This window comes from Dermacentor variabilis, chromosome 7 (genome assembly GCF_050947875.1).
Source record: "Dermacentor variabilis isolate Ectoservices chromosome 7, ASM5094787v1, whole genome shotgun sequence".
Lineage (NCBI taxonomy): Eukaryota > Metazoa > Arthropoda > Arachnida > Ixodida > Ixodidae > Dermacentor > Dermacentor variabilis.
This window is the reverse complement of record NC_134574.1, coordinates 63480088-63507056: the sequence shown is the minus strand read 5'-3', so window position 1 is coordinate 63507056 and position 26969 is coordinate 63480088. Positions and strand designations below refer to the sequence as shown.

Genomic DNA, 26969 nt, shown 5'->3' with positions numbered 1-26969 from the left:
CTTTCTCTCTCTCTCCCCGTGAGAAAAGTGGATGCAATTATATGTGTCCGACTCAGCCTATTATCGATAATTAAAAATTATGGTTTATCCTTGTTTGTCTACAAGCAATTGTGTTGTCTATAACGCAGTAGAATATCAGTATCTGAGTGTCTTTTTCCCTGCCTACTTAAGATGAAATCTACCGCGCCACTTAGATTTCAAAACACTAGCGGCTATGGAAAATAGAGGACTAAACATGAGCAGAATAAAAGGGAACATTGGAGGACGCTTAAGCTTCGCCTTCATGAGTGGAACGCGATAGCGTTATCGCACTCCGTTCGCACCGCCTACTCAAACGCGCTACGCCAGCCAAACGTCGCGATAGGCACAGATAGCCGGGCCCCGACACGCCATGCAGGGGCTTTAATCATGGGGCGAGTGGCGCGCCATGTGTCGGGGCAGCGCCGTACATTGCGAGGAGGAGGTCTTCTGTGTTTGCCGCAAGATGGCTCTGCGTGTGCGCAGAGCGCAGAAGACATGTAGAGGAAACGTACTTCGCTACTCGTGAAACTGCGACTTCTGTAAGTTACGTGATCATAATTACCGATATACACCGCAGTATAACTTTCTACGGCACGGTTCTAAGGCAACACCGCATTCACAAGAAGCGATTTTGTGCCGCTTTGCAAGTACGAACTCGTGGCTGAGTGGTAGCGTCTCCGTCTCACACTCCAGAGACCCTGGTTCGATTCCCACCAGCCCACCTTGCAGGATGTTTTTTTATTTATGAAGTGCCTTCTAGGATTTATCGCTCACAGCCAACGTCGCTGAAAAGCCGCTGACACCGGCTTTTCTGCGACACGAGCTCCTTAACGCTGTCACGTTAAAATGTCAACAGCGATTATATTTAACCCATGTCGCCCAGTATATGTACTACCGTATGAGAACGTTTGTGAGAATGATCACAGTGGTTCCGTGTGTCTATAGGCGAACTCGAGGTTTAGCAGGGTTGGGCAGTTCCGTTTGTATGACAGAGACTTTGAAGGCAATGTAGGGCACAGAGGAGTCTCAGAGGAGTGCCAGAACTAGAGGACCAGCGTAGCACGCTTTTAGAACAACGCAGCGCATTTCGTGCTTGCGTATGGAGCACACAGCGCCCATCTTTTCTCTCCCCGTGTTTCTTGCCCGGCACCATGGCGGCGGCTGAGTGTGCCGACCTTGTCGATGGGCGCTACAGGAACTCCGCCCAGACGGAACGACGAAATATACGGGTTTCACTTTTGTAGTCTGGCTTTGGAGTGCAGGAGTGGACGAGGTTTTCGTGGCGCTAGCTTGATAAATATAGCTCCGATATTACTGCACCGCGGAGCACACAAGTGCGATGCCATTCATTCTCCAAGCTGCAGCTGCTGCATGGTCGGTGCGCATGGATGATCGAGTTCAGAGTAGTACGGCGAACGCGGTTGCCACGGTGACCACGCCTCAGTATGAGCTCGTCGAGGGATGAAGGTTGCGATAGCAACATCGGATCTGGCACCGGCTCACGTTGCGACCAGGGTTTCAAGCTCGCGACGATGGGACCCAGCTTGCTCGATCGAGGTTATCACATTGTCTGGGTGTTGGTAGTACTTGTGAACAAAGGTTAGGTGTTGATGTCGGGCGCTTTCAAAGTGCGTGATAGCAGCGTCTCACCTGGCACTTGTGGAAAATTAGGTGGATCTAGCGACGTAAAGTTGGGAAGCAGCGGAGTTGCTTGCTGCGCTGGGGATGAATTCTCGAACGCCGAGTACTTAACTAGAGGATTGAAGAGGCACCTATTTTGCGGGCAATCGTCAAGGCAGTGTTTCTTGGCGTGCAAGCCGAGCCACGCAACGTGCACTGTGAGAGGGCGCAGAAGGCTCCTACAGGAAATACACTGGCGTATCTAGACAGTGCAGTGTACGTGATAGCTAGGGAAACCGTCTGACCACACTGTTGCCGCAGGATCTCACTCGGAACAGGCGCATTGAATGACGGCTCGCCAGCCATCAAAGCACGGCTCACGGATGTATCATCTCCACGGCATGGACACAGGGGCGAGGGGGGGGGGTCGGCAGCATGTAACTCGGGTGTAGTGCACGCCGACGCCTTGGTACGCTCGGGGGTGAATGCAAGGTGGGGGTTGGTGGGTTGGGCAGTAGGGCGGAAAGTTGTTTGTCGTCGTGGAACGAACGAGACGTGTGAGCGAGGCCCAGTAGTCGTATTGTCTCCCCACAACGGCTCCTATGGTGTAGGTTTCGAGCAGTGGCGGACATTCACCAAGCGGAGATCGCTAAGACTTCGACGTAGGTTGAGCCACTCCTTCAGAAGCGTCAGCCGTTGATGGAGACTGTGGCGTGCTATGTAGTTGATGGGCCACTGGTACGCTAATGTGTTGTAAGAAGGTAGTCTTGAGGCCCTCGTACATGTTCTGGTTTGCTGGCGGAAGGTGAAGGCGAGATAATACCTTGGTAAGAATTTCTTGCTTGAGTTGCTGGTAGCGCGAGAGCCGCGAAACGCGCCATTTGCATATTGCTCTGCGTCTTCCTGCGCGAACTGCACCATGTGATTGTGAGGACGGTAGGGCCACACTTGCAGACACCATGGTTCCTCGAGTTGCGGTGTCGTTGGGCGCCACAGGAATAAATTCGAGTGACTTGTCAAACCACGGCAGAAATCTCAGAATTGTTAGCAGAAAGTACATTAACTCTGACAATTTAATCTGTAGGAATTTGTGCCTCAAGCCGGCCATTTAACTTTCGAAACGACTTCACCATGAGAGGAAAATCTTTGAGGTTATTTTTGGGTTATCCCCCCTCACATTTTTGTTATAAGCCCAACAAAAGATTTGAATGTTTTGTTCCCCGATATTGTTATAATATTCTTCGTTAGGCTTCCTTCCATGGACTAGAGAAGTGATTTGTGTATGTTTTCTTTCATTAAATAAATCTTCCTACCGAAATGCCCGAAGGCACGAAGCGAAGAAATATACCAAATTAATAAATGTGAACGTACCTAACAGCATCGATGTTTTCGCCATTTGATACATATGGGGAAGGCTGTGTTGGTAAAAGAAACGCAATCACTGCAGGGAACGCCAGTTGAAGTTGATAACTTAGTCTCACTTTACGTGGTTCGAACTCAGCGCTCAGTCGAACAGTCAACTCAGGTGAAGCTGTTGGTTAGCCAAGAGAGGGAAACTAATTAATAACTAGTGCGACTAGTTGATCTGTCAGAACACTTAATGTCTTTTGGATACCTCAGACGGATATTTCCTTCACAGGCGAGAGAAAAATTTCGCTCTTCGGAGAGAGTTTGCATCAGTAGAAATCCCAGTTCTTGTTAGGTACTATGGCAGTCTATTTCGAAAGCGTAGAACGACCTTGAAGATATAGTACCTCAACAATAGGCGCCCAGCACATGACTAGAAAATTTCTGTAAGCGTTGCACTGAATAGGAGGGAAACAGCGCTGACTAACAATATGGCGTCAGGAGAGCCACTGACATATATGCACCTTGACATCAGGCACACTAAACAGGATGTGACTAAAGAAACATAACATTAGAATTTGTTGCTGACAAGCACGCGAATCATCTAGCCATAAGTGAACTACTCCCTGTACGATCACTACGGAACTGCCACAGTGCGGGAAACCTCCTTTCTAACTGCAGTGGACAATACTGTGAGTAGGCAATGAGTGAAGCTCCTGAATTTCTACTCACTGAAACTGGAGGTGTGATCCACACCATGCGCCACTTAAAATAGAAGTTTGAGCACTGCAACATTGCATGTGCTAAATTTTTTTTTGGTTCTTTCCACTTAGGAAACTCTTAGGAAAATTAGGACTGATCGTATTGCGACTCTGTTTGCGTGACCATAACAGAAGTCGGACTTTCAAAGGAGCTCTTTTTTCTTTCTCACAGCGTTTTGGAAGAAAGAATGGACGTCAGTTGTCGAATACCTGAAAAAAACAAGACTCTAGAGTTGCGGAGCGCATAGCCTTCAATGTAAGATATGCTTACTTAATGCATAAATTGTAAATTTTATTCTGGTGGTTCGACTGAGTGCCAATGTTTTTCATTCTCAACGAGCTTTGCAGACCTGGTTGCGCAGCAGTGATAGCGTATCAGGAACTGTTTATCAGGGTCTATTGTTTCACGGATCCATGTGACATTGCCGGCTCGTGGCAAACAATCTGCAGGCCGATAAGAAGCTTGGAAATTCCAGCAATTGCTATTTATGCTTGCTATAAAGTCATAGCTCACAGAGGCTGCATAAGGGTGTCAGAGAATGAACGGCGGCATGAAGTCCTACATTCTTCTAGCACTCATCGGTGCTGCCTTTGGTACGTGTTTCATAAACGCTAATTTTTATTGCATATGAGTGGTATATAGTGACGGCATGTAACGGGTAAGCATTGTTTTGAGAAATGTAACCTTACGTAAGGCCACAACAAATATAAAAGCATTGTTTCTTTGAAAATTTTACGAACATTTATTAAAGATTTTGTCATTCAAGATTAGTGACCTAGAATAGCGTCCTGAAATCTGATGCGGAGAACTACAAATGCAGTCTTTCCGACTAGATGGCAAAGTACTGGAGTTTAAAATGAAGGAGTGAATCTTTGAGTAAATATGGGGCCGCGCATACATTTTGTTTTTTGCGTACGAGCGCCCTGAGCAAAACTATAACCACCATATACGACTCTTTATTGTTCGCAGCCCAAGAATCGAATCAGTGCCGCGTCTCGCATCCTTGTCTACATCTCATGCAGCGTGTGTATTCGACGATTGTCTCCCTTATTTGAAGAATCGAGGAAACCGTAGTTGCCCCGGAATTATTTGTCCACAAGCAGAGCGCTTTCTGTTCTTAGAGCTCGAGTACATATATGGAATACGCCTGCAGGCGTTATGGAGAGATTGTCAGTTCCAAGCTCTTTCTTCGCCCCACCTCGGAAGCATCGACGTAGCGTGCTTCCTGCTGTGCTATATGATGCCAACGCGCTCGTCCGTTCTGACGGAGCCGTAGAGCGTCCTTAAGTGTTCTTGCACAGAGCTATTGACACTGAACTGAGTCCACCTATACAAGACTGTACAAGCTTGACAAGTTAGACGTTGCTTGATCCGGAGTGATAATTCGAAGCCAAGTAACTTAACGTTGTCGGCGTTAGTGCCATCTCAACGTGAGGTCTTCGACCTTGCTTTATACAATAGCCACGGCCTAATCACCATTGCTTCGGGTGCTGCATCAGCGCCACATGATGCGAACGGTTGTGGGAACCTCACAGCGTGCCGCTGAGCCGTGTGCAAATATAACGCGTGTTTAAACGGGTTACATGAGTTGTGTGCTGAGGCAAGCATAGACAACAGCGCCGTCAGATTGGAAGTGTTATTCTTGATGCATTTTTGCAGAATAGCTGTTTGATCATTACGTCATCTGTGGTATCGGCGTCTACCACACGCAAACATTTTCCAGCGTCACGGGAACAGGCATAAAAATGCAACGTGGTTTTCTACCTGATTACTTAACTCTTTATCACACTGCTCTTTATCACTACTCTTTCTCAAGCCACATGGCGTGAAAAGTGCGCTCATTGACTAAGAAAAAACAACAACTAAATATCACTGATTATCGTTTCCTCTAGTATGATTAGCGCCTATTCCGCTTCCACATTTAGGCCAGCTAGTGCTTGACGACTACGTACAGAAAGTTAATCTTGGAAGCACAATCAGTGCTAATGTCAAATTTCGTAGTCAGGGTTGGAGTAGATGATCGATTTAGGTCTCTTGCGTGCCGGTTCGTCTGTCTCTCCGTTCACAAACGGTGGTTTCTGCGTAATATTTCATGTAGCACACACGACGCTACAGGGACCTACAGACAGGCGACAACACCAACCTCAACTAGCAATGGCAGATTTACTTCCTAAAAGGTGGGATATAAACTGTGTAGTGACCACATGATCATAGAAACACGAATTCCTCAGGCGGATACACCCCCTTTTCCTAAGCTATTCAAATGGACGGACTGGGACAAATTCCGAAAGCAGCGAGTTGAACAGAGAGGTGAGGAGAACATCGATGACATCGAGGCATAGATGAAGACGCTCAACGACGACATGAACAAGGCGATGCCGACGCTCGCACCCGAAGTCCAGATTGACAAGATCGACAGCCGACTGCCCACCTCTGGGAAGCCAAGACGTCACTAAACGCAAGATGGAAAAAGCAAAGGCACAACCGAAAGCTTCGTAAGAAGATCGCACATATCAATCGCCAGCTGGAAGAACATTGCCGGACCTTAAGCCGCAAACAGTGGTATGACATCTGCAACGCAGTCGATGGGCAGCTCCGCAATGGCAGCACGTGGCGTCTGCTTCGCCACCTCTTGGGGGAAACGCAGAGCAAGTCTGCTCAGCAAGCAAACCTGCAACGCCTTTTGCACAAGGAACAGGCTACCACGAGTGATCACCAGCTCGTGACACGCCTGCTAGTCAAGTACTTCCCTCAACGGCCCGATGTTCAACACGGAGATTACACTGGAGAGACAAATGTGACACTCGATGAAGAAGTTCACGAGTCAGAGATCCGCGCAGATCTCCAGGACCTTAATGGCAAATCAACACCTGGTCCCGACAAGGTTACGAACAAGACTCTAAGAACATGACCGTTCTGTAGACACACTGACGCTCTTTATTTTAAAGGAGACGATGAATAAAGACATTTACTTAATGTAAATCAGTAAATGTTAAATCGGTTACACTGATGCAAAATAAAATATGGGGACTGTTAATTTTCATATAAAAACTCGCATTTTAAAAAGGATGCATTATAATACAAACCAGTTGCGGAGAAATAACGCCGACAAAGTGCCTCAAATATCATCTCAGGTCCGAGATATGAAAGAATTCCTAACTATTAGGATGCAGGTCTTCAACTCTGACTGTCTTGCTGTCCCTTGAATTCGACAACGACCAAATAATTGGGAAATTTCATGCTCAGAAAGTGACGAACATCAAAGCCAAGATAAGATGAATAGGTTAAGAGTACGCGTAATAAAAAGTCATGCCGATATTGTATATTATTTTCACAAAGTACTTGCGAATACAACTGCTCTCCAAACATCTGTACCACCCGTGCACTTACAAATATGATGGCCGACATCATATCGGGACATTAGGTCTGCTGGTAAAACAGCGACTTTATTAATTTCTGAATTTGCTAGGCACGTATTTTTGGCAGTCTGCAAATTATTATGCCGCAACGCTTACATTTCTTTTTCAATCACTGGATGTGTTAGTGCAGTGAAAATATTTCCCCGTGTGGGCCGAAGGGAGAATCACTGACAGTGATAGAATTGCTTACAGTGACGCTTGAAGCCATTGCACGGTGTTCTAACTATACGTTGGTGCGACCGGTTTGTACGACGAAGCACGTGAGACTAGTCTCGCTGGGCAGAGGCGAAAGCGTCCCGGCATCTCAGAATGGCGGCGTGATCGAGAGCGCTGACAGCCGGGTCGCAGGCTTCGAAGCTGCGTGGCGCACGAGATGGCACCGACGTGAAACGGCCGGCGTCAGTCAGTGCCCAGTGAAATAGTCGATTACGTCGGGTTGACACATAGCGACTGTCACACTCAGACCGGCGCATACACGCAGCACCTCACTAGGAACGCTATAGTGTGCTCGCAATGTGCGCGCGCACTCGATCCGTGCCATCGAAAACAGACAAAACGGTGTCCTGGCTACGCCGCCATTGCAACTGAGCGCCACGTTGCGGATACGTAAACTTCGTTCCGTCCCTTTTGTAGCCAAACGCACACTTCTACTTCAGGTACCCGGAAACGCCGTGGATAGAGGACGCGCAACAAAGCAAACGTTGACTGCGCGAATGCGCGAATGCGGATCAAGTGTCCGTGTAATCGTCGTTGCAACAAAAATATCAGGAGTTGTGGGTTAATGACACACGATGACGACTTGACGAGTTTGCGTCTTCGCTTAAGGTGTTATCGGCAGAAATAGAAACACGAACAAGGTGAAATTTACTTAAATGCGTTTTCTACATTTAGCTGCACTTCCACTTGTAGTAATCGTCTGAATCAGGTCTTCGAACGTACATTAGGAACTGCTGCATGCTCTAAAACCCACTATAAAGCGATCGCATGTCAAACTCACATGTAATTATGTGCACAACAGGTAGCTTCATCAACATTTGTCTCTTCAAATTTTATTGCATGCTCGTGGGAAGTATTTTCTAGTTCCCATGTTCCTTGCAGCGGCTTCCGGCATTCCTGACCGGTGTCGACTGCCAGCCCACCCAGGATTCTGCAAAATGCCCTTGCTCAGATGGTGGTTCAACGCCGAGACAAGCCAGTGCGAAGAGTTCTACTTCGGCGGATGCAGCGGAAACGCCAACAATTTTGAAACCAAGGAGGCGTGTGAAAAGACCTGCTCGGCAGATCAAAATCAAGGTGAGGTTGACATTTCCGTAGGAGATACCGTTATTGGGACCGTCAGAACGTAATATGCAAAAGGCATTTTCGAATTAGAATGCATGAAAACCGGTAATGAAAGCGCGGTCTTTAATGTCAGCGCAAGTAAACGTTCTCCCTTGATTTCTTTCGGCGGCTCCAGCGGGAATAAGACAATCATTGCGTTATAGAGCAGATGAAGGTCAAATGAAGGATTCCCCCACTCCTAACTGTGACGCAGGTAAAAGCCTGCAATGATTTCTGAACTTTCCGTCATCCTTACAACTACTACGTGTGCAGCCTTGCTCTTGCCACGGTATCAATATACTCTGAAGTTAACGGAAGTAGCTTACCATGATCACGTGTTGTAACCAGGTGACACTCAAGCAAGTTTGCTGCTAATACCGTAATTAAACGCTCCTTCTCAATGACCATTGAAAGAAACCCAACTTTGTGTGCATGTGAGCATTGATTTTGTTTCTTCATCGATAGACGTAACAGGACTGCGCTAAAATACGTATTTATTTTTGCGGCACTACAGGTAATATTTAGCTTTAGTACCATTAAAAATGAGTGGCCGTATAGCGGCACAAATTCTACTAGAGTTATAATAATAAAAGTAGTCAGTAAAGTCGGCGTGGGACATTACATTTTGAGCTAGGGCCCTGTAGATCGTTTATTTATTTAAAAAATCGCAAACACAACACATATTTTATGCATCCCATAAATAGGACCCGTCATCCGAAATTCCATATACATCAGAGCCGATGAACATTTTGTGCAAGTGCAAAATATAAAATTTGACACTGCGAAGAGTTTCAAGATTGAATTTCATTGGACTCTGGAGGAATTTTCTGGATTACAACGCACACACACTTTTTCTCCCTAGGATAACCGCTCATTTCACCACACTTTTAACCTACTTAGTGAAGAGATTTATTAAGACAGCACTGCTATAACAAGCGATGCCTCGAGTCAGGAAAACCTATTGCTACATTAACCTACTCACCACCTTTAAGTCAGCAATATTTACCTTGTGATGGAAAATACGAAGGCACGTGCATGCCACGAATGACTTTCTTCCAAGCGAAGTAATTACCCAGGCACTCCTTATTAATTGGATGAGATGTTCCCACAACTTCTCCTAATCAACGCTTGTAGCCACATGAATTCTTTAGCTCTGTGCCCTCACATGCAGGAATATTACCGGCTGAGAGGCTAAAGGGAGTTGTTATTAGATAGGAAAAAAAAAACTTTAAATGGAATGCGATATAAGTGCATGAATTATTACTTATGGAATCGCTGGTAATGTGTATTTGGAGAGAAGATTAAAAATGATTCCAAAATATTGGTTTTATTTATCCTCACCAGCTATGACTAAAGATATATTAGCGTATCCGTAACTGCAATGCCACACACTGCAAGTTCTTTCAGTGATCCTCTTGGTGGAGGGTCAGTTTCAATATAGCAAAATAACGACAACATATTCAATAATAAGCGTCAACATAACTAAACAAGACAAAGCAAGAAGAACGACAATACGATTTGTTCAACTCACACTTAAGCCGCAAACCGGGGGCCATATAACGTAAAGCTATTCCAATATGTTTTTATTCCAATCTTCTGACGTCAAAGTTGTGTAACAGACGCCGCAAGCATAGCGCGCTCACCCGCAGGGTTGTCTCATCTGACCAATCAACCGCCCTTCTCGTACATAGGAGGTCACTTTTGTTTGCTTGACAAACGAATAACATTGCCTACACTGAGCGGCTTGTCTTATCTAATTGGCTCACAAGAGGTGAGGAGCACGCTCAAGCGGAGAGGGATTCGATACGGCCGAGCCACTGCAGTGAAAATCGATAACCGGATGAAGAGGCTGATGCCGGCGTCTGCGATTGGTCCGCTTTCCCTTACTTAGCTTACGGTGGCTAGTCGACAATCGCGGCGGCATGCAACGGAAACTTAAGAATGACGCTAAAACTAATCCTCAGCAAAGAAGAGTTGGCAGAATGAGGTCGTAAACGTGCCGAAAATGCTCGAAAACGTTACACGGCCATCCAAAAAGTTTTATTACACGCAATTAAACTCATGCTTTCCGGCAGGCGCGAGTAGGCAGTGCCTGAGCGATTGGCGGCAGCCATATTTTATTTCTTTCGGAACGGGGCATACTGCAGCTGTTGAGAAAGAAACTGAGTTTTGTTCGGCATATTAATGCATCTTTATCGCGTACACGGCACTTTGACGTGGTGAGTTTTTGCAGTTTCGTGACGTCGCGTGACAGGCAGCTGCAGTGGGATTATCCCGAAAACTTTTTACCCATAACCGAGGGCTAATGGCGAAAAGGTGTCGAATCATAAATAAATATCTCTCTTTTGTTCGGTCAAATCATGCATAATCAGTGTGCAAACGTCATACCAAATGGTGAGCTATGGTGGTTTCGTGACGTGGCGTGACAAACAGGGGAAGTGGGGCTGGTCGAAAAAAATTTTACCAATCGCGGAGGGCTGATTAAAGAATTCGAATAGAAAATTTCGGAATAGTTTTACGTTATAGAGTCCCTGTTCACATCATGTTCCTGCCGCCGCACATCGTACGTCAACCTCGTGCTTGAGTTACCTGTGTCGTTCCTTTTCTTCTTTTCCATTCTGATGCACGTGCTTTTATGGTTTCCACTAAAATAAAGCAAAATAAGTACACGGTGACAGTAAAGGCCCCAGGCGCCACCGCACAGCTCACAGAAAACTGCAGCCGTAACCGAACCAGGAGATTTGAAATGCAGGAATCACACGACTCCGGATTTCCGCTTCTGCAAGTCCAGAAACGGTTTCTCAGAATTCCAGCCGCACAAGGGATAGTGTACCTGTTTTAATTAAACTAGGGTTATTCACACTGTCGTACATGACATTTATATGGCTTCAAGCTTGGGTTGCACAACAAAAGAGAAACACTCTGCGAAAACTTTTCTCCGACGACATCATGCCTAGAACAAAGTTAGGTGCGCACACTCTCTCCACGCTGCTATGATTCAGATCCTCTATTACGCTCCGTCATACTGTCGATACGATGTCTACCCTTAACGCGTCTCAGACGAGCGCTGTAGGACTGTCTTCTGTTGAAGCTTCTCTCGTTGAACTTATTCCGGTGTTTTGTTTCCAGATAACCAGAGACATCGCAGAGCCATCAGTGACAAGAAGGGCCGTGTAAATTGTAAGTGCAATATGATACGTATCAGATATACGTGGCGATTAGGGTCATGAGATATTGCTGAGATGTCACACAGAGTTATCAATGAGCCATGTAGTTTTTTTAGCATGGGAAAAAAATACACTACGAGGGAGCATCACGTGACAATATTGAAGCTTAGAGATAAAAAATATACAGAAGGAGGCCCTAATCACGTGACACGTAAGCGGTAGTTTCTAGTCAGCTCACTCCGGTGTGCATCAGCTGTGGCTGTTTCGGAACAGGCGCACATAGCTGGCATGAAAAACGCGTACGCCGAGTTTGGTGAACGTTGAAGCGGCTGACGCAGAGGTTCGTGTTATATGTCAGTCAGCTAACGCACCGAACCATCGCACGGTACGTAGAAGCGGCTCGTCGCTTATGCCGGAGACAACCGCAAGTCCCTAGCGCAGGTAAACGTCGGGTTATCGGCGTTATGTCCAACAACGCGAAGGCCACCTCAATGACAAAAGGTTGTGTCCTTGGACGGATTCAGGGAAACGAGGATACACTTCGGCTTGCGAACGTGTGCTAGCAACCAAGCCATTCTTCTGACGGGAATTCGGCATGTTTCGGAGGTATTCTGTGAAACAATGGCACACTTCGTCCCCGCAAACAAGTGCAGGCAATCAAGCAAAAGACCAAGGTCCGCAGCGGCTGTTAGGCTGTCTAACGCTTTGAGCGCGTCGCTATTATACAAGGAGGCTAATCTCAAATGCACAATCTGATACGTTCCAACAGCAAAAAAGGAAAAAAAACAAGAAAGAACAGTGAAGTCTCATTTGTTGCGTAATTTCAATAATACATGGGCACTTTAGGTTGATCAGCAAATGCTGCACACCATCCAAGCGAATACCATAAGATGAATGTACGCGTCTACGTTTACATTTAAGCGTCTGCATTCTGACCACCATTTTACCATCTGATATAGCAGACAGCAAGAAAGCTAGACAAGTTTCTTCACAGGTCACCAATCAAATAAGACAATAGACAGTAGGCTCATACCAAGTATTATTATTCACAGACAACAGTTTATAGATAAGACAATACGACGTAAAACTGCAGAGTTCTCATCTAAAAGCGCACATTGTAGCTTTTACGAGTGGCGAACGCTGATATTGCTTCATCCAGATAAATGTTCCTCAACAAGCCCTGTTCGATGGACGTAATCGCCAATGATTGCAGATTTAAGTCGCCGCTGGTAAAACGCAGGTAGTAGATTTGAAATGATCATTTGGTCTGACAGGTAGAGGGTGGAAAAATGTTAGTTTGTTTTTGAAGAACTTGCTTTTCTTGAAGTCACCTTTAGCATGGCATGGGACAGCGCAGTGAGAACATGCGCAAGGTGTTCTTTATGTTGCTGCTCACTCTTACAGTGTACAATGATGTCGTCTACATATAAATTCCAGAATCGATCAATAAAAGGGTTCAGAACTTTATTCATCACCTTCTCAAACCAGCTGGGCGAGTTTTTCGAACCGCACGGAATACCATTATACTCATAAATGTCAAGTGGAGTCATTAAGGCGGTGTATTGCTTAGTCTCTTCTTGAAATGGCATTTGCCAGAAGCCTTCGCACATGTCTATCCTCGGAAGTCAGGTACATCTGTTTGTTTCGTCAATGATGCTGTCTATTCGAGGCGTTGGAAATGGGATCAGATGTGTCTGGTTGTTGATCGCACTGTAGTCAGTGCACAGCCAGAGGCTACCGTCTTATTTTGGGGCGATGCTGATTGGCGATGCCGATGGCGATACATATGGACAGACGAAATCAACCTCTACAACTTTTGAAGCTCCTCTTCTAGGCCTGTCTTCTTTTCTCTCGATAGATTGCATTGCGTTTTGCAGACTATAGTAGTGTAATCAAATTTAAACAGAACTTCAAGCTTGGTGGTACGAGGAAGATAGCCTGCTAAGAAGAATTCAGGGTTGAGTTTCTGAATAAAGTCTCCATTTCTTGCGGCGACGTCGGTTTGCCCCTGTCATAATTTTGGAATCTTGTAATCAGGGCTAACAGACACAGTGTCGTCCCAATGAATGTTTAGCCTCAAGAATTTCTTGTCCGTCCGAGAGAGAAGAAAGTCGTACTCGACACCTCCTATCACCAAGCCCAGAACTTCTGCGTACTGCAACTAATACTTTACCCTTATGATTATCCATTCGCAGTGCTCGTTTTCACAACCATCATAACCTCATACAAGGACTGATCTACCTGTGAATATGGCTTGTGCGTTTCTTTTCAGTATATATATTGAATCTCCACTGTCGACACGAGCTCTTAGGTTATGTCCGCTCACTTTAAGCTGTATGTGAAGTAAAGTTGAAGAAATAAGTGAGACAGCCTCATTTTGTTTGGTTTGAACACATTGGTGTAGCCGATATTCTAATTGACATTCAGAGAAAAAAAATGGAGCTGGGCAGGTCATGTAATGCGCTGGTTAGATAACATTGGACCGTTAGAGTTACATAATGGGTACCAAGAGAAGGGAAACGCAGTCGAGTATGGCAGAAGACAAGGCGGACCGATGAAATTAGGAAAATCGCGGGCGCTAGTTCGAATCGGTTGACGCAGGACAAGGGGAATTAAAGATCCCATGGCGAGCTCTTCGTCCTGCAGTGCACATAAAACAGGCTGATGAGGATGATGATGATGATGATGCATAGTCCTATGGCATTCTCATGTCCAGCCCCGTTGTACCCCATGTATACCTACTGACGCATCGTGTAACGCGTTACCGACAGAGTAAGCAGCCCTAAAACTCTTACGCAATGGAGCTCACTGTTTTCTAGGCATCATTACTGACACATAAATTTCGTAGAATCACATCAGTGCACCCTGAAGGCAGAATATAATCTCCATCTCTTGCTCTGTTCTGACATTTGTGTTTCAAGTATTACATGTATGCTTCTGCTATGCGCCACAGTATTTCTGGTATATTGCTTGCAGCCTTCCTCACTGAAAGGGGTTGGGACACCAAATTTTGAGGCTATAAAAAGCATTTTGTAGGCTGCTTCCGTATGCAAGGACACCCAGAACGAGGTATTGGACGCTGCAAGCATTTCAAAATAATTTTAATTCAGCTCCAAAGAGTCATTAAAAACTCCTTCTCGTAGTCGAGACCCATCGCTTGCGCGGCAGTTACTACGTCACAGAGGAGGGACGAAAATATTGACGTCATGGCACACCAGCACAAAAACGTGACGTATAATGAGTAGCGATGAAATGCCGATTACGGAGCCTGCTGAGCCGAGCAACCGAGCATAGCCTCCACTATGACCGAGCTACAGGCATATAGAAATCCTTTCTTAATGCAAAGAATGGGTAAGGCGTGCATACACGGACACAAGAGGAGAGAAGTGGACAACACGAACGCCGCACGCCCGCCCGCGAACGGCAAACTGCGTGCGGCGCGAGTTGTTCTGCGGACGGGCTTTTACACGTTTGAGTGTAGCACTAGCCGGCCGACTCCAAAAGGGACCAGGGTATGCGGCGTTCGTGTTGTCTGCTTCTCTGCTCGCATAGTCGCATAGTTCGGCAGCTCGGAGCGGACTCTCCTTCGCTTGGCGTTTCCACGTTACCGGCACGGAAACTCGCCGAACGCCGTTCGCCGTTCGCGGGCCCCCCTGCGACGGCGGTTTTGCTCGCGAACGGCGAGATTTCCTTGCCGTAGAGAGGACGGGCCCGGGACCCATTTGTGCGGCAGCCGTACGGCGAAGCGGCCAACCAGCGACCGAGGAGTAGTCACTCTGGCATCGACGGCAGCTTCACCGCCTCTGATCGTTTGGCGCCGCCGATATAGTCGCTAGGCCTTTTCCGGATCACGTCAAAGCTAAAGCTTACGACGCTCCGGAATGAATCACCGACTCTCAGAAGCCGCAATATTTTCTTACCTTTGTTTTCGCTCTTCGCGATAGTTAAAATAATCGCGACATGCACTTCGAATCGCCAGTTGTTTACCTCTGCTGGCAGAGCACGCGTATGCGCGAGCAGACGACGCAGCATAGTTTTACGTCACTATTTTTTGTGGCTCACGTGACCAAGCCATGTTGCGTTTCCTCCTCTGTGACGTCATTGCATCTCCCGGAGCCCAGAAACCGAAACCGAAATCGCTCGGTATGATAATGCTATTATTAAATTATTTATCGGATATATATGGATCCCGCTGTGTGTATCGCGCTCCCTGAAGCATGACGCAACGTTTGGATCAACAAATGCCAGAACGAAAATTTTGATGTCCCCACCCCTTTAAAATCAAAAAGTGTTGCAGAATCCACGCGGTGATGCAATATTTTATTTTTATTATTTACAAATTCTGCTATCCCATGAATTGGGACATTTCAGGAGTGGTACAGAAGATTATACATAAACAATATCAGGGAAGTGCATGATTACAAATGTGAGTGTAATGATTTACAGAGAAAACAGTACAAAAATACATGATTTGGCAATTCTCGCACAAAATTATTAACAGACATTTCACGTAACGTGCCATCTAAATCGTTCCACAATTCAACTGTGAAAGGAAAAAATGAAAATTTGTAGCTATCTAAAAGCGGCATAAACGGCACTATGTTAAGCGGGTTGGAACAGCGCGTGACACGTGCTGAAGAACGGGCGAAATAGAAGGGGGCGTCAACATAAATACGTTTGTTGATAATCTTGTGAAGTAGGATAATGCGATCACATGTTCGTCTGTGTTCAAGTGTGTCAAGTGATAACGTGCGGGCGTGAACTGTGGGAGAGAAGTGACGGTCGTAACGCTTATATAAATCTTATTGCTTTTTTCTGCACATTTTCAAGTTTAATAATATCTTTGGCGGAGTGTGGCGACCAGACTGCCGATGCATATTCAAGTACAGGCCTTACTAAAGATTTTTACGCGATCAGCTTACAGTTTTTGGTTGCATTTTTTAATGTACGTTTTAAGAACCCGAGTTTCCTGAGTGCCTTGGAGCAAGTTAAATCTATATGCCTAGACCAATTCAAGTTTGAACAGAATGTTACACCTAGGTACTTCAACTCGTTCACGTGCGTTAGTTGATGTGTGTTGTTAGTGTACGAAAAACGAGAAGGATTTTTCTTGTTAGTGAATGACATCGATATAGTTTTGCTAAAATTTAACCTCATCTGCCATGTGTTGCTCCAATCACAGAAAGAAGAAAACACATTGTTTAGAATAAGCTGGTCGTATGCATTATTTATACTTGAATACAGAACGCAGTCATCTGCATATAAACGGATTTTAACTGACGTGTTATTAGTTATCTGGACGACGTCATTAATGTAAATGAGAAATAAAAGTGGTCCTAGAACTGATCCCTGCGGGACGCCAGATGTTATATGGACAGATGTTGATTAAGAGTGATTAAACGTGACAAACTGTGATCTTAATCGCAAGTAGTCCTTAATCCAGCCTATTAGTCGGACGCCGTGAGTTCCCTTGAAAAAGGCACCAAGTTTGGTAATGAGCTTACTATGACAAACCAAATCGAATGCTTTTGAATAGACGATAAAAATGGCGTCCATCTGACCGCGATGATTTAGGCATGATGCAATATCGTGCGTGAATTCAATTAACTGCGTGAGAGTAGAAAACCCAGCCCGAAAACCGTGCTGATTATTAGACAGAAGATCATTGTTAGACAAGTACAAGACAATATGTTTATGAATAATGTGTTCCAATACCTTGGAGCAAGTGCATATTAACGAAATTGGTCTATGATTGGAGAGGATTTGTTTGTTACCAGACTTCAATACTGGTACTATATTAGCTATTTTCCAGGTTTGTGGAACGGTTTTAGTTTGGAGGGATTTTTGGAAAATAACAGTCAAGTACCGGGCGCACCACTCAGAATACTTTTTTAGGAACATGTTAGGTATATTATCAGCTCCAGCACTTTCAGTCGTGTCAATTTGCAACAAAAGATTCAGAACTCCATTATAACTTATATCCAACTTCGGGAAGGCTGGCAATTCAGTAACTAGACTAAACATCGGTCTAGTGTCGTTGTCGCTGTCATATACCGATTTAAAATATTTATTAAAAGCTTCAGAGATAACAGAAGGGTTAGAACATGGTTTACCATTAACAACAAAGGATGAAGAACAGCGACCAGACGGAGTAATTGTTTTCCAGAATTTGTGTGGGTTGGTTTCCATGAATGTTGTTAGTGTGTTCTCATAATAAAATTTCCTAGCGTCATGCATTTTGGTTCGTAGAGCCGTTTTCAAGGAAGCTAGAAGCGCACCATCACTTATATGCTGTGGCTTACATCTCTTGCGAAGTCTCTTTATGCGACGGATAAGTTGGATAATTTCCCTGCTGTACCAGATATGTTTGGGATTTCTTTTAACACACTTCTTGGGCAAAAAGTTACACAGACAGTCATGCACAACTTTATAAAATCGCTCAACCAACATGTCAATATTACAGTGTTCACTACTAAATAAAAAATCATCAAAATGTGACGCCAGAGCTGCAAGTATCATGACATCATCAGCACGAGTGAAGTCAGTAATCATCCTGTATTCTGGTCTTTTGCGTTCAGGTGCAATATTCAATTTAAGAACGACTACTTTGTGATCACACAGACCATCACCGACTTCACATTCGAAACCACATTTAACCAACTGCTCATTCAAAAGCACAAGATCCAGCAAAGAGTCACCACGCGTAGGAGACTGGACAACTTGTTAGAAATCGAAAGAAACTACTATTTCAATAAGCATGTCACACTGTACCTTGTCGCGACCAGTCGATACGAGTGAAGCCCAATCTATGCATGGCAAATTGAAGTCCCCACACAAGACCATTTTGTAGTTATCTAATCTATGTGCTGCGATATAATCATTCAGAGCAGGAAACACATTGTAATCGGAATTTGGATGACGATATATTACACCTGTTACTAACGTTGACAAGGAAATATTAACTTTGCACCAAATTGACTCAGTTTCTGGAAGCTCGGGTAGCAAAGAAAAGTCGATGCCATCTTTAATGAATAAGGCCATTCCGCCACCACGACCGGACGATCTGTCTTTTCCCAAGACTCAATAACCAGGTGGCACAAATTCTTCACCTAAGATTGAGTTATTGAGCCAAGTTTCGGTCACAAAAATCATAGAAGAGTGGTAAGTTTCCATAAGCCAGTTAAAATTAACAATTTTGTTGAGTAAACTGCGAGAATTCACCTTTAAAAGCGTGAGGCAAGGTATTTTACTTCGAGCATTTTCGTTCAGTAATCCGGTCTCACACTGGTCACGTCATTCCCGGTGGAGCGATTCACCATCATGGTTGTTCGCAAGCCTCACACGAGTGTTAGACTGCGAGTCCCACGTATAAGCGGCACGATCGATAAAAAAGTTTATCGCGGACCAGCTTAATCTTTGCCCCGTTGCGCTTTTCTTCTTGCGCTGATCGCCAAAGCAACGTCCTTTTTTGCGCTGTTTCCCGAGAGTAGTCGTCAGAGACACTGTAATTGGCCCCTTTCTGTTTGCTGCATTGTTTGAATATGGCTGCTTTTTCATTATAGTCATATAACTTCATAATAACTGGTCTGTGTCCCTCTTTTTTCCTGTGACCAATCCTGTGAATGCGCTCCACCGATGAAATACTGACGCCAAGAGTATCACAAAAAATTCCCTTCAACACTTTTTCTTCAATATCCTCTCTTGTCTCGTTAATGCTCTCCAGAACACCGAAAACAATCAGATTATTTCTTCGCGCTCTGTCTTCCAATTCAATCAGTCTTTGTTGGTGTTGGTCGACTGTGCGATGAAGATGTTGAACAGTACTTTAAAGGGTAGTTAATTTACCGCTCAGCTTGGAGAAAGATTCTAGTTTTAGTTCAATGCCAGCTAGTCTAGCTTCCGTCTGTGTCTGCTTGTCTAGTATTTGCTGCAATAACGCCTGTGTTGTTGGACCCGGATTGGTTTCAACGTCCCCGCATAGCATAGGTGAAAGACGTGACCATAACACACTGAGCATTTCAGAAATGTTCACTGGGAGCGGCAGTACTAAAAGAAAAGGATCATTTGAGCAAAATGTGATACAGAAGTGTAATATCCAACCTGCAAGGTAATCCATGCATGTTTGAACGACATGTTCAACGCCGTACCGCCGCTCCCACTGAAGACGGGTCGATGTAGGGGCGCTTTTATAGGCCCGGTGTCAGGTGACGTGCCCCTGCCGGGGTGTATCCGAAGGCTTTCCACGGTGACGTCACAGTGAAAGATGAAGGATGATTCAAGCAAGGCAGGAAGTCTGTAGCTCGTTCCTTGCGAGGCAGTCATAAGCGGCACAATCTGCAAGATAATTAATGCATGTCTGAACGACATGTTCAACGCCGTACCGCCGCTCCCACTGCATAGGTGCTATGCGAAGCATTTTGAAAGGAACGTATCAAACATCGTTTTGGTTTTTATCGAACCTTTACCCAGATGAGCGAACGTTATTAGTGAGAGCACCGCAGAGGACGCAATTCTAATCACGTGCGATGTTTATGTATGTTTGGCCGCATGCAAGCACTAAAGCACATAACTGCACTGTGTTGAACAACGACACATCATCGTGACGTGGGCTAACCGGGGAGCATGTTAAAACTGCATTAAAACAGTGTTGTGGCGCATTTTGTCTAGTCAATTGAGAACTCATATTGTAAGAAGAATCAATGGAATCGTTTTCTCAGAGCAAACGGCCACCAAATAGTCATACAGGTGAACGTAATAATAAATGAATGGCTTGTTTTTTGTAATTGCTAACACAAGGATTCGGCTCGATCGTCTATGGGAATATGCATCATAATGAAGTGCAATTGCACTACATGCGGTATGCAAGGTGGACAGTTCACAAGCAGCTCTAAGTCTGTAGTCCCGTCTTTTTGTCATCACTCGACTGAACTGCCAAGAGCAAGTGGGGTACTCGAATGGGTGTGTATGAGAGGTAGGCTCGTACAAATCTACAGCGCTTCGAACTTTCTCTTCAGTAACGATACCAGTCGTAATATGTGTAGGCTGCCAGTACACCGCCATCACAGAAAATACTTATGGCATAACCCATCTCACGGTGGATGTCGACGGTAATGCTATGGCAGTCGAGGAATTTAGCGACAGAGCATATTCCTGAAGTAACGTTTATTTATGACGGGTAGTGCTAATACTGAGACATTCCCCGTTTCACTGAGATACCTCCTATTTCGATATAATCTCGCTTTACTATGGCAGCAGCTTGCCAATGTCGTCCATTACCATAGATGATTCACGACGACTGTACGTCCCCGACGCAGTGGCGATGGAATACAAAGATTGGATGTTATCGATGGAATGACAATGGCATATAACGGTATGTTGCAAATTAGATGTGGATTCTTAAATTATGATGGCGGTTGAACGACAACGTCGCGAGAACAAATAGGACTATGACATGACAATGATGGTATGATGACGATGGCGGGAAGATGAGGGCGTGACGTCAACCGGATCAGGAACCGGGAATGATGACGATGACACGCCAAATACGGCTTGACGACGGCGTTATGACAACGGATGCAAGAAAGCGTCTGCATGAGGAAGGCACTATGACAACAATGGCAGAACACGATTGAATGACCGCACCATAAACATAGAATTGCGAACAAGGATCGACGGTGACAAAACGAGGAAGCAAGGACGACGACGACTGGAAGACCGCACGTGGATGACGATACTAAAGTGGTGACAATGAATTAACGACTGCGTCAGGACATTGGGTTCGCATGAGCCGAATCCCAAAGTTACAGTGATGTCGATGGAGTGAACGCGAAGCACCCTAACAATGGTATGAAAACGAATACGACGATGCAGTGACGACTACGGCATGACAATGGCATGAAGGCATTGGGATAACGCCGTGTGTATGATGACGATGTCGTAACACCGATTCTATCATGAAACCTGAATGACGACGATGGCATGCCGACGACGACACGTCGAGACGCAGGTGAGGAAATTGAGGAAAGTGCCATTTATTGCACGTTCACGACGGCATTAGGGCAACCGTCTGACAATGGAGGCATATATAAAGACTTGTTGGCGATGACGACATGACAAGAGGGGCGTAATCACGATTGACTGACTGCATTATGATTACAATGCAATGACGATGATAGCTTGATTTTGATATAACGACGAAAAAGGCATTACAATGCCGGCATACCGTCAATGTGATAACGTTAGTCAAACAATGACAATCATAAATCGACGACATGACGACCGTGTGACGGCGACGGCATGACGAGAGTCGAATGAGAATGCTGATAACGAAGCAATGTCCTCGACGGCATTACGACCTCGAACACATACCTAGTGTTCTAAGCAATTAGACAACTTTGACCTGCTGGGTAGGAGTGGAAGGCATGCCACTGATAACATCAAGAGAGCCAGACCACGAAGCTGCAATGACGATGATTGAACAGCCACGACGGCATCACTGTGGCGCCGTGAAATATAATGCATAACGATGGTATGACGACGATGTAGTGAAGACGACAGTATGATGAGTGTTGGATGGCAAAGCTGGAATGACGGCGATACAGTGACTACGACGGCATCACAAACATTATCCCATACCCAAGTGTTCCTCGCTATTATAGATTAGAGAAATTTGGCCAACAGGTCGGGGTAGAAGGCGTGACCACGACACCTTGACGAGAGTCAGATGTGCAGGCTGTAAAGAAGACAATTTAACGAACTCCATGGCACCCTATGTTAACCTCCCTGCCTTCTGCTTATCTCTTTCCCTCCACGGCATCCTATGGTGGTGTGACAGCGAATGCATGACGGGTGCATGACAACGATGGTGTGACGAAACCATGACGAGTGTCAGATCGCAATGCTGGAATAACGGCTATGCAACAAACACGACGGCACCACGACCACGAGCTCATGGTTGATGGCCCATGCAATAAAAGATTGGCCACTTGTTAGGGATAAAAGGTACCACGACAAGGTTATGACGAGAGTGAGCTGGAATGACGAGAATGGAACGATTACCATGACATCGCGACCAGCAGAACATAAGTAGTGGCCTAAGCAGGCAGACAACTTGTGCCACTGGGTCTGCGTAAGGAGGGTACATAGATAGATAGATAGATAGATAGATAGATAGATAGATAGATAGATAGATAGATAGATACATAGATAGATAGATAGATAGATAGATAGATAGATAGATAGATAGAGAGATCATCATCATCAGCATCATCAGCCTGGTTAGGCCTACTGCAGGGCAAAAGCCTCTCCCATAATTCTCCAACAACCCCTGTCATGTATTAATTGTGGCCATGTCGTCCCTGCAAGCTTCTTAATCTCATCCAACCACCTAACTTTCTGGCGCCCCCTGCTACGCTTCCCTTCCCTTGGAATCCAGTCCGCAACCCTCAATGCCCATCGGTTATCTTCCGTCCGCATTACATGTCCTGCCCATGCCCCCCATTTCTTTTTCGTGATTTCAACTAAGATGTCATTAACTCGCATTTGTTCCCTCACCCAATCTGCTCTTTTCTTATCCCTTACCGTTACACCCATCATTCTTCTTTCCATAGCTCGTTGCGTGGTCCTCAATTTAACTAGAACCCTTTTCGTAAGCCTCCAGGTTTCTGCCCCGTAGGTGAGTCCTGGTAATACACAGCTACTATACACTTTTCTCTCGAGGGATAATGGCAACCTGCTGTTCATGATCTGAGAATGCCTGCCAAACGCACCCAAGCCCCTTCTTATTCTTCTGATTATTTCCGTCTCATGATTTGGATCTGCCGTCACTACCTGCCCTAAGTAATTGCATTCCCTTACCACTTCCAGTGCCTCGCTACCTATTGTAAATTGCTCTTCTCTTCCAAGACTGTTAAACATTACTTTAGTTTTCCGCAGATTAATTTTTAGGCCCACTCTTCTGCTTTGCCTCTCTAGGTCAGTGAGCATCCATTGCAATTGGCCCCCTGAGTTACTAAGGACGGCAATATCATCAGCGAATCGCAAGTTACTAAGGTATTCTCCATTAACTTTTATCCCCAATTCATCCCAATCCAGGTCTTTGAATACCTCCTGTAAACGCGCTGTGAATAGCATTAGAGAGATCGTATCGCCCTGCCGGACGCCTTTCTTCATTGGCTGTTGCTTTCTTTATGGAGGACTACGGTGGCTGTGGAACCGCTATAGATATCTTTCAGTATTTTTACATACGGCTCGTTTACACCCTGATTCCGTAGATAGATAGATAGATAGATAGATAGATAGATAGATAGATAGATAGATAGATAGATAGATATATATATAGATAGATAGATAGATAGATAGATAGATCGATCGATCGATAGATAGATAGATAGATAGATAGATAGATAGATAGATAGATAGATAGATAGATAGATAGATAGATAGATAGATAGATAGATAGATAGATAGGCTAGAATATGGCTGAATTTGGCAGAGAGTTCTATTTTAGCTGCCACTTTCATCTCTCTATCCAAGAAAATGGTTCATCGTGCCGCTCTTACCTCTATAGCGTTGTATCAAAAGCAATAAAGTCGTTTAAATGTGCACTATATAACTTCTTTTGCGTTTACAAGATAAAGGAACTATTGCCGTTATCGGACGCATGCTTCCTGGCTCACTGAAGAAGCTACATAATAATTTTGTTCTACTCCATCTCTTCATTGATTTCTAGTAAAAATCATGCCTGCCCTAACGTGAATCTTGTTTTAACTATTACAACTACAAAATTCAATTTCGTCGTAGCATGAGATCTGACACTGAGAGTTTATCTTCGTTTACTGCCGATAAAAGTATGTGCGCATTATTTCAGTTATCAAAACAGAACAAGAGTTTCAATGAGCATTTCAATAAGCTTTGTTTTTATATTGCTGTAGCTTTTAAGATTTCCTTCTGTCAGGCCTGAAACACAACTGTCGTCTGTCCCGTCCCGTCACTATCACGATACCCATGCCCGCCACGAAAGAGCGTTTTCTCGTCTGTTTCACCTGAGGTACGGAACACCAGCAATGCAGGCCCATGGCCTAAATATCGGCGGCATCCGGTGTTCGAAGACAAGCTAAAGACGAAGCACTCTGTTCAGACTGAAGCCGGATTCGTGATGGTGACGGGACGGGCACATAATCTCGGATTCAATCAAGTCATGAGGACACGTTTGTATGTTCCAATATTTTTCTTGTTCGACTAACACGCGCAGAGTTGACTCTGACAAGAAAATACTCCCCTGTTGCCCTGAGTGCAGAACAATACGGCTCCCGCATTTTAATATCGGAGACACCAGGCTTTAAGATAATCGTCAGGAACTCCTGCTTCAAGGAATTACTTGCAAAGGCACTTCCATTCGTGCGTTAGCTTGCAGTCGCTGGCAGCGCAGGTGATAATGTTTACGTACTTAAGCAATGGAACGATATTTTCGGTGAGCAGACGGCGTCTTGTGACAGGCAGATATGCTCCTGCAGTTTATATGATCTGGGTATTGTACTAAGGAAAGTTGTCCAATACGGTGAATATTCCTGCTCCATGATAGAAAAACTTTGTTTTTTTTTGCTTTTTACTTTCAGTATTTGCCGGATCCGTATGTCATCAGCCACCGTCCAGCGGACCCTGCAAGGCAGCTTTTATGCGATTCTATTTTGACGCTCGCTCGAATTCGTGCCGTACGTTCGTCTACGGTGGCTGCAATGGCAACGGCAACAACTTCAGGACCGCAAGTGAATGCAAGCAGGCTTGCGGGGGACGGAAGGCGCCGTTTTGGAAGCCACGATGAGGCAGGGGTCTAAAACATCTGAATGATGCCGGTGGAAGTAAAAGAAGAATTAAAAGAAAATGTGTTATCACAGTAAATATTCGATGACATTAATTTTCTCGCTGGGGCTTGGCTTAAGAGATAGTACCTGTATGTGTGTTGAATAAAATCGGGCACGTTGGCTGTTTTTTTACGCAAGCCAAGTTTTCTTTCATTTCTTCGCCAGGGAAAGTTTATGTGTAGCTACGGTCACGTATTTTTCTTACGTGAAATATCTCTGCTCGGGCGTCCTATGACGACGAACAGAAGTATCTGCGTAACAAGCTAGCATTATTGCAATAAGCTGTCGTCTTATCGTAGCAATGCATTTTGTTCTTTCTTAAGCCTAAAATGACTTGTTATGGAACTGTTTTCTGACAAAGCGGGAAAAGCACAAGCTGATCAAAAAAGAAATATCCTTCATTTACAAACCGAAGGTCTCAAGGCTTGTGCGCCTATTTAATGCGCTGAACGCGCTGTCTTTGTCAATATAATATGATTGGGGGCGAGCGCTGCCGGAAGCTTCTCGAGGCTGACTCTGCTAGAACGCACGCCATTCTAAACCCACGACATATGCTGCCTTCTCAAATTTTGCCTTGAGAATACGTAATTGTGTTTTAAGAAGCAGAATTACAAGCAAGTACCCGGCGCTGCAATCAGTGCATCTGTGTCGGTCATTTGCGCCAGAATTACTCTGGAGTACGTGAAAGGTGCCGTCTTCTCTTCATTCAGGACGCTGCCACAGCTCTAAGATATATGGACTACTGCTTCTATAGCATACGTTTCCGGCACGCAGAACGTTTCCTCAAGCATCTGAATTCATTTAACCCGAGAAGAGTTAATGGCGGAAGCGGAAAACATTGTGCGCATTCCCTTCCTGGACGTCGTCCAAGAGAGAACTTCAAACGGTTTGAGCACTACGGAAAACCAACGCATAAGGGAAAACACCTGAGATTTGTCTCGACGCACACAATTATTTACAAGTGAGCCGTCGCAGCAGCACTCTTTTCTCGGGCGCTCCGCGTCCGCTCCAGCCCCATAAAACGTAAGCAAGAGCTGCACGCTGCGAAATGGGACGGTTAAGGCCCGTCGACGTCACCGGCACGGCAACTCGCCACACGCCGTTTCCCGTTCTCGGACCGCCGTTCGACGGCGCTGTTGCTCGCGAACGGCGATATTTCCTTGCCGTAGAGAGGATGGGGCGGTACCTGTTTTTGCACAAGCCGTACAGCGCAGTGGTGAATCAGTGGCCGAGGTGTAGTCGATCTGGCATTGACGTCAGTCTCACTGCCGCTCACCTTTCAGTGGCGCCGGTATCGTAGCCAGGCCTTCTCCGGTTTACTCCAAAGCAAAAGCTGACGGCGCTTCGTAATGAATCAGCGACGCTCACAAGCCGCACGCAATATTTTCTTACCTTTCCTATCGCTCTTCGCAATAGTTTTACACAAAGAAGAAAATAGCCTAATATTAGGG

At 45.3% G+C, this 26969-nt stretch overlaps 1 protein-coding gene across 2 annotated transcripts; it reads left to right on the top strand.

The window, feature by feature from the left end:
* The first annotated feature begins 4236 nt into the window (after positions 1-4236).
* LOC142589089 (thrombin inhibitor hemalin-like) lies at positions 4237-25650 on the top strand. 2 transcript variants are annotated; one of them, XM_075700876.1, is made up of 4 exons: positions 4237-4343; positions 8268-8462; positions 11619-11669; positions 25273-25650. In XM_075700876.1, the coding sequence occupies exons 1-4, from the start codon at positions 4289-4291 to the stop codon at positions 25476-25478; spliced, it is 507 nt and encodes a 168-aa protein (XP_075556991.1). In that variant the 5' UTR covers positions 4237-4288; the 3' UTR covers positions 25479-25650. The 2 variants fall into 2 exon arrangements, with proteins under 2 accessions (XP_075556991.1, XP_075556992.1); XM_075700877.1 differs by lacking the exon at positions 11619-11669.
* Positions 25651-26969: the final 1319 nt, after the last annotated feature.